Genomic DNA, 16,867 nt, shown 5'->3' with positions numbered 1-16,867 from the left:
AGTGGGAAAGGCCCAGGCCTGTCCTGGGGGCAGTGTGAGTCAGCCCGAGTAGCCGGGCTGCAGGGGTGCAGCTTGGGCTTGGGGCCAGCTCAGACCAGAAAGGCCATAAAAGAGTCACAGAGCTTCGCAGCGTCAGTGCTCAATGATACTGTCAGGGCACTGGTCAAAACGCACGCTCCTGGGCCAGGCCCCTTTGATTCTGACCCAGGAATCTGCATTTTGATCAGACTGTTGTCCTGGTAATGGGGGCCACATATGGGGCGCTGTGAGCAGGCCACAGCCTCTCTGAGGCTCAGCTTCCTCTCTGTAAAGCTCCCCAAGCCTGCCGCCTGTGGTTGGCAGGAGACGCAGGTGAAGTCATGGGTTTCACAGGCTTACTGTTTAAGCCCACAAGTCTCCAGCCCTTTGGGAGTTTCCTGCTTGATAGAGGGAAAGGTTGGTATCTTGGGGGTTGGAATCCTGGGGTCACATTTTGGGAAATGCTCCCTGAGTACTTTACAGTTTGAGACCTTGAAGGGCAAGGTCTATGGCCATGAGTTCTCATGCTGGCACTGCCACTTTCTGACTCTGGGCTCTTAGGCAAATGACCCCATGCCCTAAGGCTCAGTTTTTGCATCTGTGACAGTGGGAGTGCCTCACCGTGAGGTGGATGGGCCCCAGCGTTGCACAGTGTGGTCTCTCTCCTGGGTTCAGCCGTCCTGCTCCCCAATTCTTTTTCCTTCCTTCCCTCCACTCTTGCTTCCCTTTTCTCCCCACTCCTGTCTGCCCGCCTCACAGAGCTGTGGTACAGACTCATCTTATCACCCTTGGCCCTGGGAGCCAAGCTGCTGGAGTTCAGACAAGGTCAGGTCCCATTTTGGGGCTGACGCTGGGGCCTGGCCTCCTCCACTTCCTTCCTCCCGCCCAGTCTGCGTCACTGGTCATCGTCACGGTCAGGGGCTGCTGCGCACAGCACCCATTCAGTGGTCAAGGCTGAAGGACAGTGTCAACCCCAGCCCCACAAGATTCATCCTTTTCCACTCTGGGCCCCAGGAGCTATTTTTAGCAGTGCCCCCCTGTGAGGGTCAAGTAGTGCATGGTCCTCGGGCAAGCTAACTGCTCTCCTGTGGGCTTCAGTCAGGCAGGCAAGAAATCCTACCGGCCTTCCCCTCAAGGAGACCTGGGTAGACGTGGGACAGTTTGAAAGATGGTTAAAACTTTCAGCCTGTGCTGGTGCTTGGTGTGGGCTTGGCGCTGGCCTCGTGGCGCCCCTTGGGTGTCAGGCTCTGCCTGTCTAGTAGCGGGTTGGGGGCCAGCCTCCCACAGTGCAGGAAGTTCTGGAAACAGCTCCTCTCTGCCCTGGAGGGTTGGAAACATGAGCTCTGAGGTTTAGTTCACAGGGCCCAAGAATTGTCATGGAGATGGAATTTGGGGGTTGGGCAGGGCTGAAGGGATCTGGTCAACAACACCTGCCTTGTGCTGGCCCTGCCTTTGGAACCCTATCAGGCTCTGGCCCTCCTGGGGCAGGCTCGGACCTGGTTTTGTGAAGCCAGCTTCAGGGCAGGGGCTGGGCTCTGATTAGCCAGGGGAGAAAGGGGCTGGCTGTGGTGAGGCAAAGCCATCAAATGTTCCAGGAGGCAGGTGGGGGGCTACACAGGGAAAAGCATCCCCCTTTTAAAAGAGCAAACACTATTCTTCCCTCCTGAGAGCCCTGTAGGGCCTCTGAGCCTTGCCCTCCAGCCTAGAACCCACAAACTGTGGCCCAGGTATATTTTTTTTAACCCACGTAGTGCTTTTTAAAAATATGCATTAATTGTCAGCATTTAGCAGTCAGGAGATGGTTAAATTAAATTCAGATTTCCATCTTTTCTGGAGGAGTCAGCAGGCCTGGGGCACCTGGGCTGGCCAGGCAGGATGTGCCCTCTCCCTCCCCCAGCCCTCCCTCAGTGACCCCAACCCTGAGGACATGTGATGTCCAAGCAGTGGCACCTGGGTCCCACCTTGTAGGCATCTGGGGTGTGTCCTACCTGTCTTAGAGCCTGGGTGACTGAGAACCAGAAAGGGGAGAGGATTTGCTCAAGGCCACATGGCAAGTGAGGTTTGGGCCTTAACGGGATCAGAGTCACATACCAGCTCTTCTGCCCTCACAGCACCTGGAGGAGGGTCTGGGGCGGGGGGCCTAAGGCAGGGGTCAGCTGGGCTGCAAGGGGCTCTGGAAGGGACTGGGTTCCCCAGGCTGGTTCTCATCCCCCCAGCTCCCAGCCCCTGGGTTTGGATCAGGCTTCTGTGGTGATGGGGGACTGATGATGGGGTGCTAGGATGACAGGGTGCTGGGGGCTGGTAGGGTGATGGACTGGAGCAGGCTAAGCCTGCCTCCTCTGGCCTGTGCCAGATGCACAGTGTGGAGGAGCCCTGTTCCCTGCCCTCCTGGGCTGCTGGGGCACAGACCCTGCTGCGGGCAAGGGTGCTGCGACAGGGAATGGCAGTGCACGGGACCCGCCCCAGAGCTGGCACCTGGTGTCAAGTTGATGCTGCATCAGAGCAGCCAGGCTGAGGACCCCCGTGAAGGTCAGAGGAACTGGGGTGGAGGAGGGACATCAGGAGGCCGAGGGAAGGAGGTGTGTGTGTGTTGGGGGGATGGTCAGAGTCCCCACCGCCTGCTGCCAGGACCCCACTGTTACCAACACTGTTGGCTGACCAACCAAGGTAGATGCCTTCATTTTTCTCCAGCCCTGGAGGCACTTAAAGAGCCGCCCAGCTGTGGGGGAGCTGGGACAAAGGAGGTGGCGGGGTGTGAAGAAGGCTGGGGCGGGGGCCCTGGCTGGGCAGGAGCTGTGGGGAGGAGGAGGGGAGGACAGCGCGGTGAGGTGAGCAAGTATGGCGGCGAGAGCAGCTCTGCTCAGACGTTGGCCTGGTGCTGTGCTCATGCTCACATGCAGTGTCAGGGGTCCTCAGGGCCACCCTGCAGGTCAAGGTAATGGTTTGGCCCGCACACAGGAGAGAAGCTCCGAAAGGTTAAGTCAGTTGCCCAAGTTCACACTGCCAGCAAGTGGAGAGCATGGCTGAGCTTCTGGCCTTCACCTCTGGTCTGGTGCCCTCCGGGGAGGTTGGGGAAGCTGGGAGGACGGAGGCTGGCACTGTTGCGGGGGCTCAGGTCTCAGTGGAAGCTTTTCTGTACCTCTGGGTGATCGGCCCAGCTTGGGTAGGCGGATGGGGGCTCCCAGCCCAGGAGCCTGCCCGCCTGACTCTTAGTGGAAGTCCCCCACCTCCAGAAGCCTCTGGGCAGCCAGCCATGGCCTCAGAAGGCAAGACTCCCTCTGGCCCCCCAACGCCATGCAACTCTGTCACTGTCCCGTGTGCCTGGTCATCGGCTTGGGGTCGATGGAGGGAGGAGAGGGACCCTGGGGGCTGGGGGCTTTGTGCCCTGCATTCTAGAGCTCATCGCAATGTGGAGGTAGTTGCATGACAGCCACTGCCTCACTGAATTCTGTCTCCACTGCAGGCATGGCCCCAGTACTTCTGTTCTGCATGGTTCTGTAGCTGATTCTCGCACATGCCCTGTGAGTAGCTGCCGTAGCCCCACTCCCCAGGGACAGAGGCAGGCTCGTGCTCAGCTCCCAGCTCCATCCTCTGTGCCTGGGGGCCTTCAGCAGTTGGCACAACCTCTCTGAGCTTCCACGGACATGTACAAAAAGAGGAATGCTCTCTGTCAGGCCTAAGTGTTATGTGTCAGCTGTGTGGTTTGGTTAAACACCAGGCTGCTGTAAAGGTAGCCTGTACATGTGACTAAATCTACAATCAGTTGAGCTTAAGGGAGATTCTCCTTGATAATGTGGATGAACCTCATGCAAACAGCTGAAGGCCGGAAGAGCAAAAACCAGGGTTTCCCAGAGGGCTTGGCTGCAAGCTGTAATGCAAACCCTGCTGACTCCCCAGCCTGCTGCCTGCCCTGCTGAGGTCATACTTGCCAGCCTCTCCAGTCAGGTGAGCCAGTTCTTTAAAATAAAAATATCTCTCTCCATATATACTGAATATATGTATGTATATATGTACACTGTGGCGGACACTGTGGGGACGGAGTTGGCACAAGGCCTCACTGAGACCTGCCTCCATGCTCAGGGGAGGCACAGCCCCTGGAAACAGTCTGCATTGTGTTACCTGGTGGCTACAGGTGACGGGGAAATTGAGGCTCGGGAAAGTGGCTTGTCTAGAGGTTCAGAGCTGGAGGCAGGCTTGGAGGCGGGACTGCCTTCCCACCCCTTTCAGCGTGTCCTCACTTTGTTGGCCCCTCCTCGCCAGGACCCTCAGGCCAAGGTGCCCAAGGGTCACCTCACTGGTGGCTCCCTCACTCCAGGGGTCCTCTGGGGCTTAACCAAAGCCCTCAAGCCCTGGCAGGGGTGATAAGACGACAAGCAGTGTTGGGCCCTGGCTTGCACTGAGTTAACAGGTTCTTGTGCAAGACTGGGAGCCTCGTGACATGCCGGTGTTCACCAGCCCCAGAACTGTCACGGCCCTGCTGTGGCCTTTGGAGTTGTAGTGAAGTCAGCATAGAAGTGATGGCTGCAAATGACCCCTCACCTTGGGGAAGCCTCCTCAGCCCCACTCCCCACCCTGCCGATGTAGCAAGCTCAGCCCTCTGCAGGGCAGACATGGTACCCAGATGGGGGAGGGCAGCGGGTGCCCTGGGCCCCCCGAGCTAAGGGGCAGCTACATCTCAGCTCCGGCCATCATCATCCTCAGGAACAGAGCCCGGTATGGCCAGGCCTCCTTCCCATTTTTAAAAAGAAGCTACACATCTAGATTTTTATGTGTGCCCTTTGAATTCTTCGTGATCTTTAATAACAAAAATATTTATTTGAGTAGATAATATTTGCAGATGGTAAAAATGCAAATAGTATGACATAGTAAGCAAAGAAATTCCCCTTACCCAGGCTTTTAGTGGACACAGCCACTGCTCCCAAGTTCTCATAGGTCCTTCCAGGAAGATCCCACCTGTCCATTCAACACTTACCAATTGATCAGATGTCCATCTACTACTAGATGTCCAGGTGGCACTTTTAAAATGCAATCCTCCTCATTTGCTACTTGCTCTTGTATTTCACAGGATAGCTTGGCGAGGGCCCCATGAGTGAACAGGGCCTTGCCTTTTCTATGGCTGCATAGTACTCCACGGCTCCCGAGCTCCTGGCTCGCCCACCTTGTCCCTTACCAGTTGCATGGTGGTTTCTATGGGGTTTCTCCTATGAATTTCCTTGAACTTGCCCCCTTGTATGGGGTGAAAACTTCTGTGGCATATTTAGAGATAAAGTCACTAAGTCAAAGGTGAGAATCTTTGATTCCAACTTTCTGGTTTTTCTCTTATATTGAATGTGTTTTTGTAAGCAGCCTCAGATCCATGTTGGAGTGGGGTGGCTCTTGGGAAACGGATAAATAGGTTTATTCACTCATCAGATCCTTGCTGTGCACCTACCGTTTACCAAGCCCTGAACTAGGTTCTGGGAGGGCACCTGTGAGCAAGGCAGATGTGGTCCTGCTCTCAGGGGTGGACAGTCTAGTGGGGGGGGGCAGCTGCACAGCGTGTGCAAGAGTGTGATCACAGTACAGCGAGAGTGCCTGTGGGTGCTCTGAGTGGCCAGAACAGGGACTGCTTCCGGGGCTTGGAGAGGCCTCTGTGAGGAGGGGACATTTGAGGTGGGTCCTGAAGGATGGGAAGGGGCCAACCAGGTGATGGTCGGAAGGGGAGCAGGCCAGGCTGGGGGTCCACGCTCTTGGCCGCCTCCAGCTATATAACAGGAAAGTTGGGAGCGTCGGTCATGCCCAGTGCCAAGGGGGGATATGCGTCATTATATCACCATTATTATCGACAAAATAGAGCCAGGAGGTGGGGATGGGGCATGGGGGGCGTGGGCAGCCCTCGGAAGGGGCTCTGGGGTCCTAGGCCTTTGAGGGCCCTGAGGAGGGTGGGTGGGAGGAGTCCCTGGAAGCCATGGGCCCATGTAGCTGGTGGCAGGGGGTATGGGGGGCAGCAGAGGCAGGCTGGGCCTGACCTGGTGGCCCCGGGAGCCAGCCAAGATGGACCTTGTTCCTTGGGGTGTGGGTGGCACGGTTCTGAAGCCTTGGGGCTCAGTCCTGGCTGAGGCAGATTGGACTTTAGGCAGAGTGACAGTGCCAGACCGAGCCAGGGGGCCTTGGGAGGGGGGAGGGCAGCTGCGACATTTGCCCAACCCAGAGCCCATCCGGCTTGATGCAGTGTCTGGTTGTGACACCAGCTCAGAGCTTCCCTCCAGCTAACGGCCACCATCCCACCCAGGCCCCAGGTTCCTCTTCTGAGCGGCCCACATGGAGATCTGTTGGGACTTTGCTGTTGTTGTTCTGACTTGGGGACCTGGGGGAGGGGTCGGCAGGGCCAGTGGCTTGCAGGAGGTACTCAACGAACATTTGTTGAATGAATGAATGAACAAATGGGCTCATGAGTGAATGAATGGACGGATTCCTCATGGGCTGTGGGAATGCATGTGTGGGGACAGTCCTCAGGCCCCAGGTTCAGGGCAGTTTGTGGGCAGGTTGTGTCAGCAGAGAGGCAAGTGTGGAAAGTGAGAAGCAGGTGGCTGCTTGGCAGATTGCCCCGAGGGGGCAGGAGAGTCCACACGGGGTCATATCCCAGGCACCCGGTTGCTTGGGCATTTTCAGAAGCCTGCCCAGGGGAGAGGTGTGAGTGCCTACGTCCTGACACCCTGCCACGACCCTCCTCTCCTCCCTGTGCCAGCCCCCATGGGCCCCCAGGTGTCTGTGCAGCTGTCCATGCCTGCTCTGTGCTCTCCCTGGGCCTGGACCATGGACTGTGCGTGTGGGAGCCCCAGCTGAGGCTCCATGGTGCTGACCCGACTTCAGGGTTCTGTAGGACGGGCCATAGGGCAGGCGGCAAGTCTGCCCCATCCCAGACCCCAAGCCCTTCCTGGACCTTCTGCTGTGCTCTGTGGCCAGTACGCCATGTGGCTGTGGCTACACGCAGGAGGGCTTTCCCTTTATATCTGGGTAACTATGTTTCAAAAACGCTGTTCCCACAGCCTGCACATGTCCTGGCGGAAGGGAAACCGCTGCAGCTCTGCAGTGAGTTCAGGTCTGGGACCTGTTAGGGCCAGGTTCCTGCCAGGCTGCCTGTTGGCCACATTCACAGATTCACATGCGGTCACAGGCCCACAGGTGCCAGAGTCACTACCACCCCCTTGTGTGCGGCCACGTGCCCAGCCACTCTAATCACAGGGACAGTGACACCTGTACTGACAGCCACATGAAGCCGCAGGTGGACAGATGAGGCCGACCGCAGTGACCATGGTTGTGGCACTGTCACATATGGTGTCACGCACACGTGAGTGGAGCCACGCAGCCACATGGCTGTTTGCTCCGCACCCTGTCCCCCCCCCATGTGCTTGCTGGCTCCCTAGGACGTGACATCACCACCTCCTTCCTCACCCACACCCCGGATGAGGCCAGGGCTGTCACGAGCCCTGACTGTCCCTCCCTCATCCTGCCTCCTGTGTGGCCATCCTGCCCAGGGATGCCCTGACCACTCTGTGTACCTCCCCAAACTACCCAGTGTGGAGGCAGGGAGCCCCCTTGGGCACTACACTCAAGCTATATGACTACAAGAGGCCCTTCTTTTCCTGCCTCAGTTTCTCCATCTGCTTAATGGGGGCACAGACCTGGTGGTTCCTAGTGTCTTCTGGCCCTCATGATGGGGACAGCTGTGATCCTGTGGCCCCTCTGGCATTTCCTGGGCCATGGGCTCCTTGGAGCACCCGAACGTGGCTCCCAAGTCTCTGTGTGAACCTCACGGCCAGATGCCTCCTGCCAGTGAGGTTTCCTTGGGAGCAGAGGAGACCCCAGCTACACTTGAGGCCTCAGAGGGGCCCCTGAGGTGGGCCTGGTGCCTGACTGTCCCCAAGGGCCAGAGGAGGTGCTGCCCAGCTTGGAGGCGGGGCCGGCGGGGCTGACTCCCCAGGCCCACCAAAGCCTTCTCCGAACAGCCTCCTACAGAAGCTGCTTTGTAACTCCCTGAGCTCAGGCAGGGTGGGTGCTCAGACCAGAGCCATTTTTGCTCCGCAAAGGCCAAGGTGTAGCCCCTCCCTCTTCCCTTTCCCCATTCTGACCCTCCCGGAGCCCTGGGGTCCCAGGGCAGCCCGGGAATCAGTGTGTCCCCCTGGGGCTCCGGAAAGGTCAGTGGGTGTGTGAGTCACCCAAGTCCAGTCAGGGTCACCGCGGGAAGGTTCCAAAGGGCAGTTGTTGAGCAGTCGCTGCGTGCCAGGTGCACCTGGAGCCCAGAGCAAATAACCAGCGAGCACCTGAAGTGACATGTCAGCGTGCAGAATGTTTAATAACATTCTCTGGAAAAAAATGTTCTGTGATCAACTAAGTTAGGAAAGCGCATTATATAACTGCTGGGTTGGACAAAGGTGAAGCTTGTGGGTTTTGGCAGGCCTTTAGCAGGCTGTGTCCTGGGCCAGCATTCAGGGCAGGTGAGGGCAAGGCTGGCCCTTCAGAGCTTCTGGGGTGGGAGCACTTGAACAGTGCCACCCGAGGGCCCCAGCACTCCCAGAAGGGCTCTGCGCCCTGCCCCAGGGATCCAGGTTCAGCAGGTGCCTGAGAATCTCTACTTCTCCAGGTTCCCAGGTGCTGCTGTGAGACCACACTTGGACAATGGCTGAGTCTTAGGGCAGCCGGCTGGGTGTCTCTCAAGTGAAAACTGCGTGGAGCTCCTCCTCTGCTCGAAGTCCTCCCATGGGTCCCCCTCACTCGTTAGAAGCCAAGTCCTCCTGGGAGGCTGCGACGCCCACCCACCCCGGTGGCCCTGCTGCCACCCGCCTGGTCTCCTGCCCCCCCAGCCCACCCAGCCAGTCCCCTGTCGGGCCTTCACCGTGGCCGGCCCTTCTGCCCCGCGGCGCGCTGTCCCCAGGCTGCAGCACCTCCTCTTACCTTGTGCTGCCGTGCCCGCCCTGAGCGCCGTCCTCGTGCCCCTGCTCTTCCGAGAGGCCCCCCATGTGCCGCGGCTTGTGCAGCCCTGTGTGTGGGCTCCATGAGGGCAGGGCCGTGCACTCTCGCTTACTGCCCTGTTCCCACCTCCCAAGTGCTTGGCAAAGGTGTGTGTGGGGGGGGGGAACGAGGGGTTGGGGTGCTGTTCTGTGAACATTGCAGAGAGCTCGGGGTCCAGCAGAGCTGAAGCTGGCCTGAGCAGCTGGGAACTGCCCATGGGAGGGTGTGGGACAGGGCTCTCTGATCCGATGCCAGCTCTTATGCCCTGGGGGTGGACGGAGAAGAGGGCAGAGGTTTCCGCAGGCTGGGGCCGTGGGGAGAAGCCCTGTGGCAGCCAGGCTTTGTCCCTGGTTCTGAACCTTATCAGTGCCGACCTGTGTCCTGTCCTTGCACACTTGGTGTTCCTGACGCATCTCCCCAGAGGTCAGAGCAGTGCAGATGAACTGAGCTCACAGGGTGTCCTGTGGCAGAATCCAGGGGCTCTGAGGAGCTGGGTCCGGGCCGAGGGATCAACCCTGTGGGCAGCCGCAGGAAGGAGTGTTAGCCCAGGCCCGTGTGACAGGCAGGGGCACGGGAGTTAAGGGGACGCAGTGCCGGTGGCTGCCGAGAACCTTCGCCGGGGCCCCTTGGGGCCCATCTGATTCTGTGTCCCGCCTCTTCCCCAAAGCGCTGTGTTGGCTGTACCCCCACACCCCTCCCCTATCATGAGTGGCCCTGGTCGCAGGGGCTGTCCGTGAATTTGTGCATGGTGCCAGTGGCGACCCTGCTCAGGATTCCCAAGGACTCTTCTGGTGAGCAAGGCTTTGACTTTGGGGTCCTTCTGTCCAGAAAGCTGACATTCGGCCCTGAGCTGGCTCTCAGTGACCCTGGCTGGCAGGTGGGACAGGCTGTCCCAGCCCTCCTGGGTGTAACTCCATGAGCAGTGTTCTGCCTGGACTCACATCTGTGTGTACATGTGAGTACGTGGGTGGGTACCTACAGAAAAGTCTGCCCGTCTTCTCAGTTCCCACCACCACCCCCTGCCTGCCTTCTCTTCTAAACTACCATTTATTGAGAGTTTACTATATGCCAGGCTTGGGGTTTTATCCTTGCAGCAACCCTATGTTTAAGTTCCAGCCCCCAATTGCTGTGAATGTGACTTTATTTGGAAATAGGGTCTTTATAAATGTAAACAAGTTAAAATGAGGTCACACTGGAAGTAGGCAAGTCGTCCTCTCCGCCTGGTAGAGGGAGATTTGGGCACAGAGGTGTGGGGAGAAGGAGGGAGAGACTAGAGGGGTGCCACCACCAGCCCAGGACTCAGGGCTCCCAGAAACAGAGAGGTGAAGAAGGGTCCTCCGAAGGGCCTTCGGAAGGAGAATGGCCCCACCCACACCTTGACTTGTGACTTGGGCCACCAGAACTGTGATAACTGTTGGTGTCAGGCCACCCAGTTTGTGGCCCTGTGTTACAGCAGCCCTAGGAAACTCACGCACCTGCCTTCTGTTCTGATCCCCATTTTAAACGAGGAAATAATGCTCAGAGAGGTTACACTCTTGTCCACAGTTACACAGCAAGTCAGTGTTGCACCCAGGATTGGAACCCAGGCCTGCACAACGCCAGTCTCTCCCCTAAGGATGCCCCGATCTGTCACCTTCTCCCTTGTCACCATACCCTGACCTTCTATAGCACACCCCCAGCAGCCTTAGGGGAGACCCCACCCCCTCCCTGCTGCCCCCTACAAGACCACAGCTGGCTTGCCATTGTGCTGACCTTTCCCTGGGCCCTCAGAAGCTTGCACAGAAGAGGTCCTTGGAGCACCTGCGTCCATGAAGCGTCACAGGGCACCAGCACACGCCCGCAGGCATGGGCACACAGCAGAGTGGCTTGGCGCTCCACCTGGTCCCCTCCCACTCAGCCCTTTGTGTACATAGCCTGATTTCCTCTGCCTGTACCCCTGGGCTGAGGGCTTACTTTGCCCCAGAAGCCCCTCGGCCTGGTGTAGGACAGGCTGGAAGTGCCAAGAACAGGTGGATAAAGCCCTGCATGCCCTCCCCCATCGGGCGGGTTGTCCCTGAGGTGTGTTCTGTACTGCGTCCGAAGCTCTCCAGTGTGACGGTGACGGTCCCGGTCACCCACAGGACTGACTTGTCTAGTGACACAGCCTTCCCTGGCCACCTCCCTTCCCTGCCTCACTTTCCCTTCCCTGCTGCTGTGTCCTAGAACCACCTCCCAGATAATGAAGTGCTGTGGAGCCCTTTCTCAGAGTCAGTGTCTGGGGGAACCCAAATTAAGATACCCAAGCCCAGCTACGTACATAAAGTCTCTCATGGGCATGCACATACGTGCAGCAGACACACACAGCCACAGAAGCTCTCAGAGGCGCAGCCAGGCACGCACAGCCAGCCAAACCCAGACATGCACACGTGTGCATGTGGACACACACACATTTACTCTCAGTCATTATGCACACACATGCACACACACTTCCATCCATGCCATAGGCTCCAGAGAGGGAACCCGAGTGAACTAACACATGGGTGCTCAGGTAGAATGAGACCCAGCCCCTGTGGCCATAGAGGGGGGAATCTGGCCTGAGGCAGTCTGAGCCCTGTGGGGTACAGTGGAGGGGCAGCCACCCCTTCTGTGTATGGAGGGTGTCTGAACAAGGTTAGAGGGCAGGGTTGCTCCCTGAGGAGCAGACCAGGCACAGTGTGGTGGAGTGGGGTGCAGGGCGGGGCTGGAGGGGAGCAGGGGCGGAGTGGATGGGCGTGGGGACCTGCCTTCCCCCGAGGGCATGGGGAGCCAGGAGGGGTTAGCGAGCCCCAGGGAGTAGAGACAAGTGGACCCCCCATATCTACGCCAAACCCCTTTCCTCCTCCAGGGCCAGAAGCCCAGCCTTGTCCCCTCTGGAGCCCAGTCTCCCCCTTGCATGTGGGGGTGCCACCCTGGCCCTGAGCATGTGAGTGATCTGTGGGCCCCTGAGCCTACCTGGGACCCAAGGATGCCTCACTACAGGAGGACTTTGTCACCTGGACAGACTCTTGGCTCCTGGCAGCTGGGCCGGGAGGGGAGCAAGTGGGGAGGCAGGAGGCAGGGGAGGCAAGTCCACACTGGGCGGGCCTGTCACTGCCCCCCACAGTGGGAGCTGCTGTGTCCTCTACCCCACACCTTCCTCCTCTGGGCCTTAGCTGCCCAGGGAACTGCCCTGGGGAGCTTTTAAGACACTGATGCTTGGTGCCACCTGCAGAGGTTCTGAATGGCAGCCAGGATTGAGAACTGCTTCTCTGAAGCCCCATCACATCATCTACTGGGAAGGTCAGTAGCTTTTGGGTTCAGACCTCCTGTGAGCATTTGTCCCCCGTCCCCAGCCCATGTGTGCAAGGCCTCAGCTTTGTGCATCACAGTGGGGCTGCCCTGGACAATGTGAAACGGAGGCCCAGCGCTCTCACAGGGTTGCTGGGGACTATAGAAGGGAGAGCGTGGGTGGGGGGACTTGGCATACAGAGCATTCCCGTCTGACCTGGGTGGCTAGTGAGCACTGTGGTTACTGGCCAGCTCTAGGTCTTCACTCCTGGAAACCAGTCCCAGTCCATTGACATTACTGTCCCCAGGAATCGCCGTGGCAGCTCCAGTCATGCTATCTCCTCTTTGCAAGGGGGATGGACAGGTTTAAGCTGGATGCTTGCCCAGAGGAGCTCCCCGTTGTCCCCACCCAGGGTGGGCTTCCTACCAGCATGGCTGCCACTGTTGGATGGAGGAGCAGGGCTGGCCATGGTTGAAGCCTGTGTCTCCACTGGACCTCTTCCTGCCTTGGGGTGTGGCCTACTATTAGAGGAGGCTGATATGCAGGGGATGCCCATTCCCCAGTGGGCACTTCTGAGGCCCAGAATTGCAGTGGGACTTGCTGGGGAGGATCCCCCAAATGGCAGACCTGCTACCATGGGAGTCTCTTGACTCACCTCAGCCCTAAGAAGAGACATGTGGCCCCCTGACCCTTTGAGACCAATGCCTGATTCTTGCCTACATTTGTGGCCTCATAATTGGGCCCTACTTCTGAGCCCCCCTACTTTGTCCCTGCTCCCCAGATACTCCACGCCCAGTCCTGTCTGCAGAGGTCTGCTGCCGGCACCAGAACTGTCCTTCCTCTTCTCTCCTGTCTACACAGGCCCCCACTCGCTCCAAAGCTCCTGCCCCTCAGAGAAACTTCTCCTGATTACTCTGATCCCTGCCTTTCTGTCCCGCTGAGAACAAGGCCTGCCCATCACAGACCCCATTACCATCAATGAGCAATCTTGTCATGAATCATTTATTTATCTGGCAATGTTCCCTGCGGCCGGGCCCTGTGTTGGGTGCAGGAGTATGGTCTTGTCTGTCCCCTGGAGCTGACTTCCTTGGAAAAAAGGGAACGAACCAACATGTCCCCTGGGTCAGATGGTGACAGAGTAAAGGGAGGGTGGGCTGGCATATTGAGGAGAACGGTCAGGAAAGGCCACACTGACACGGTGACATTTGAACAAAGTCCTGATGGAAGTGATGGGTCGAGGCAAGTGGACTCAGGGACAATAGCCAGTGCAAGAGTCCTGAGAAGGGGGCCGCGGCTCCAGGAGCAGCAAGAAGGCCAGTGTGGCTGGAGCAGAGGCGGGGGAGGTGGGGGCAGAAGCAGAGAGCTGTCGGCTGGTTGTCGGAGCAGAGGACGCACGGGATGTGACTAAGGCCCTAGTAGAAAGCCAAATGTGTTAAGGGCTGCTCAGTGTCAAGTTCTGACGCAATTTAATAGCTCATGGAATCCTTCCTTCCCTATTGTGGCAGGTATATTATAATTATTTTACAATTAAGGACACGAAGGCTTCGAGACATGGCGTGACTCCTGCTAGGTCAACCAGCCTGGAAGTAGCAGAGCCAGATTCACCCCTAGATCTCCCCAACCCTGGGATGAGCTCTGAGCTGTCCAGCTCAGAGATTCAAGCCCCGGCCACAGTGCAGGCTGACTGCATTGATGGGGCTTACCCCCGCAGGCTGGACTGGGCCATGTGCATGGGTGTGATTCCTGCCTTGCATCCTTTTTTCTCTGTGGTCTGGGAGCAGTGACAGGGTGAGAGGCTCTTGCGGGATGGACTGCCTCAGCTTTATACCAGGACAGAAACATCCCTGCTATAGGGGGGCTTCAAAAAGTTCTATTCCAGCACCTCCCACCCCCATATGGAGGTCCTAGTCAGAAATGAAATTTGATCTAATGAGGGTGGCATGGGGTGGGGGCTGCTCAGTCAGAAAGTGGAGGCACCAATCTTGGTTTATGCAGGTTGTGCCAGGGGGTGGGTCCTGGTGTGTCTGTGTGGATGGAAGAATCGACCTCTTTGCATTTTTTTGAGAATTAATGCAAGAGGTAGTGGAGCATCCCCTGCTTCTCCTCCCTAATGGGTATAGATACAGTGGGATCTGGAAAGACTAAGAAAGATGAGTAAAATTTTCCAGCACCTCTCCCTTTGAACAAACCTGATATTTGAAAATCATTTTACAGAAGGTTTATTCTAAATTCAGTTTTGTAGATTATGTGCTCCTGTCGACCAGGGGTATTCCATAACCAAAACTGACAAAACAAAGCAGAACAACAGAACAAAAAAACCCCACCATCCAACAAGAATAAAAGAACCCTAATGGATATTTCTCTGTATTTAGTTTTTTCTTCCTTGGCTTTTTTTTCATTTCTTTTATTTATTTTATTTTGGTATCATTAATATACACTTACATGAGCAACATTGTGGTTACTAGATTCCCCCCATTATCAAGTCCCCACCACATACCCCATTACAGTCACTATCCACCAGCGTAGTAAGATGCTATAGAATCACTACTTGTCTTCTCTGTGCTGTGCTGCCCTCCTCGTGCCACGCCCCTACATTATGTGTGCTAATCGTAATGTCCCTTTTTCCCCTTCTCCCTCCCTTCCCACTCATCCTCCCCAGTCCCTTTCCCTTCGGTAACTGTTAGTCCATTCTTGGGTTCTGTGAGTCTGCTGCTGTTTTGTTCCTTCAGTTTTCCTTTGTTCTGATACTCCACATATGAGTGAAATCATTTGGTGCTTGTCTTTCTCCGCCTGGCTTATTTCACTGAGCATAATACCCTCTAGCTCCATCCATGTTGTTGCAAATGCTAAGATTTGTTTTCTTCTTATGGCTGAATAGTATTCCATTGTGTATATGTACCACATCTTCTTTATGGATTCATTTACTGATAGACACTTAGGTTGCTTCCATATCTTGGCTATTGTAAACAGTGCTGTGATAAACATAGGGGTGCATATGTCTTTTTGAAACTGGGATCCTGCATTCTTAGGGTAAATTCCTAGGAGTAGAATTCCTGGGTCATTAGCTTTTTAACTTAAATGCTTGGCCAACAAGCAAAAGAATAGCTGAGTAAGATGTGGATGTTGGTGAGGAGACTTGAAAATTGTCCTTTGAACAGGGTTGAACAATTATGGGGTGTGTGTGATTGATACTATACTATGCTTGTTGTTTTACAGAGAATTTCAGCATCTACGTTAAATGAGCCTGAACATTTCTATCATAAAGGAATTAATTCTATGCCAAATCACAATGAAGATGGGGTTAAATTTATCTTTATTTCTTGCGTCTAGCCCTAGACCTTTTAAGTCCAAAGGAGAGACCCACTGCTGTACTTGCCAGCTCTCTGCATGTGCCAGTTTCTGAGTTTACTTAATTGGGCACTGGTCTGCAGGTCCAGGTATCCCATCTTAGATCTCAGGTTGTAGTGAGAATCCTCTGGGCCTGGCCAGATCCTAATGAGTGTTGGAGTCTGGCCAACCTGGTTCACCCAGGGGAGGCATGTAAGGTCCCTGAATCTTGCGAAACATCCGGTCCAGGTTAGTTCCAGGCTGGGAAGCCGCCTGGAGTGAGGGTGGGGGGAGGTGTAAAAAGGTCTAGGGACAGCCCCCTGACAGCAGAAAGTGAGCAGGGACGGCCTCTAGTGGCCAGGCCTCTGGAGTGCCTCCTCTTTTAAATATGTGATTCATAACGGTTGTGGGGCCGAAGGGTCCTGGGAGGGCCAGGCTGCATCATTCTCTTTCATATTACAAATGGAGAAACCGAGGCCCACGAAGCGGAGGTGTTTTTCCCGAAGTCATACAGTGAAGCAGGGTGACAGCTAGAATCGAACCTATGTTTCTCCACTCCATAGACGTGACTAGAGTTCTGTTTTAAGCACGTTCGGAGGAGCGAACCCTTTAAGTCATCCCCAAGGCGCGCACAGCTAGCGCCTATCGGGTGTGTTGAGCGACAACTTGGCCCCCAGGGCGCTGCAAGCGGACACTCACGTGTGCTCCACTTCCGGAATGCTCCACCCTCCCCCGGGGCTGGTGGATCCGGACGTGCCCTCAGAGCATCTTGGGAAGTGTAGTTCTGTCGTCCTCCGGATGCCCGGCGGCGGTCGCCTAGAACTGCGTTTCCCAGAAGACTGTGCTCGCCGTCTCGTTCGCCGGGCTACGGGCTGGTGGGGCGAATCGCTCACCCTGGGCTATTTAGTTTCTCAGGGGATGAGCGACGGTGGACGGAGGTCGTTGACGGTGCCGGCCGGACGTGGCCGGACCTGGCGGAGCCGGCCGGACCGCTCTGCTTCCGGTCCGGGGGACAAAAAAACGAGGCTCCGCGTCTCCTTTAACCGCAGTGGGCGGGGCGCGGCGCGGCGACGGCGTTGCTATTGGCGGCGGTTGGGGGCGCGCAAACTGAACGGGCCGCGACTACAGCCGCTGCCCGGTCGGCTCCCTCGCGCCGTGGGCCCGGCCCCGCCATGGCCGCGCCCTGCCCTGTAAGTTCCTGCCGGCGGTTGCCTCCCGCCTCGTTCCCCCGGGGGGACTGGGCGC

The 16,867-nt window shown here is 56.8% G+C and overlaps 1 protein-coding gene across 19 annotated transcripts in view; it reads left to right on the top strand.

Annotated features, from left to right (window-relative positions):
- Positions 1-16,867, top strand: part of POC1A (POC1 centriolar protein A) — a 73,505-nt gene that overhangs the window by 2,248 nt on the left and 54,390 nt on the right. Inside the window, exon 3 of one of the 19 annotated variants that reach the window (XM_073230670.1) lies at positions 3,482-3,963. The exons of 14 other annotated variants lie outside the window; for them this stretch is intronic. In XM_073230670.1, the coding sequence (XP_073086771.1) occupies positions 3,892-3,963 (72 nt within the window). In that variant the 5' untranslated portion in view covers positions 3,482-3,891. Of the gene's footprint in view, positions 1-3,481; positions 3,964-15,596; positions 16,813-16,867 lie in introns of those variants that run through there. 4 more of the 19 variants (XM_073230673.1, XM_073230674.1, XM_017672011.3 and 1 more) reach the window with 4 other exon arrangements.

The sequence above is a fragment of the Manis javanica genome, chromosome 3, assembly GCF_040802235.1.
Source record: "Manis javanica isolate MJ-LG chromosome 3, MJ_LKY, whole genome shotgun sequence".
NCBI lineage: Eukaryota > Metazoa > Chordata > Mammalia > Pholidota > Manidae > Manis > Manis javanica.
Note: the sequence above shows the minus strand (reverse complement) of the source record. Positions and strands in the feature narration are given on the sequence as shown.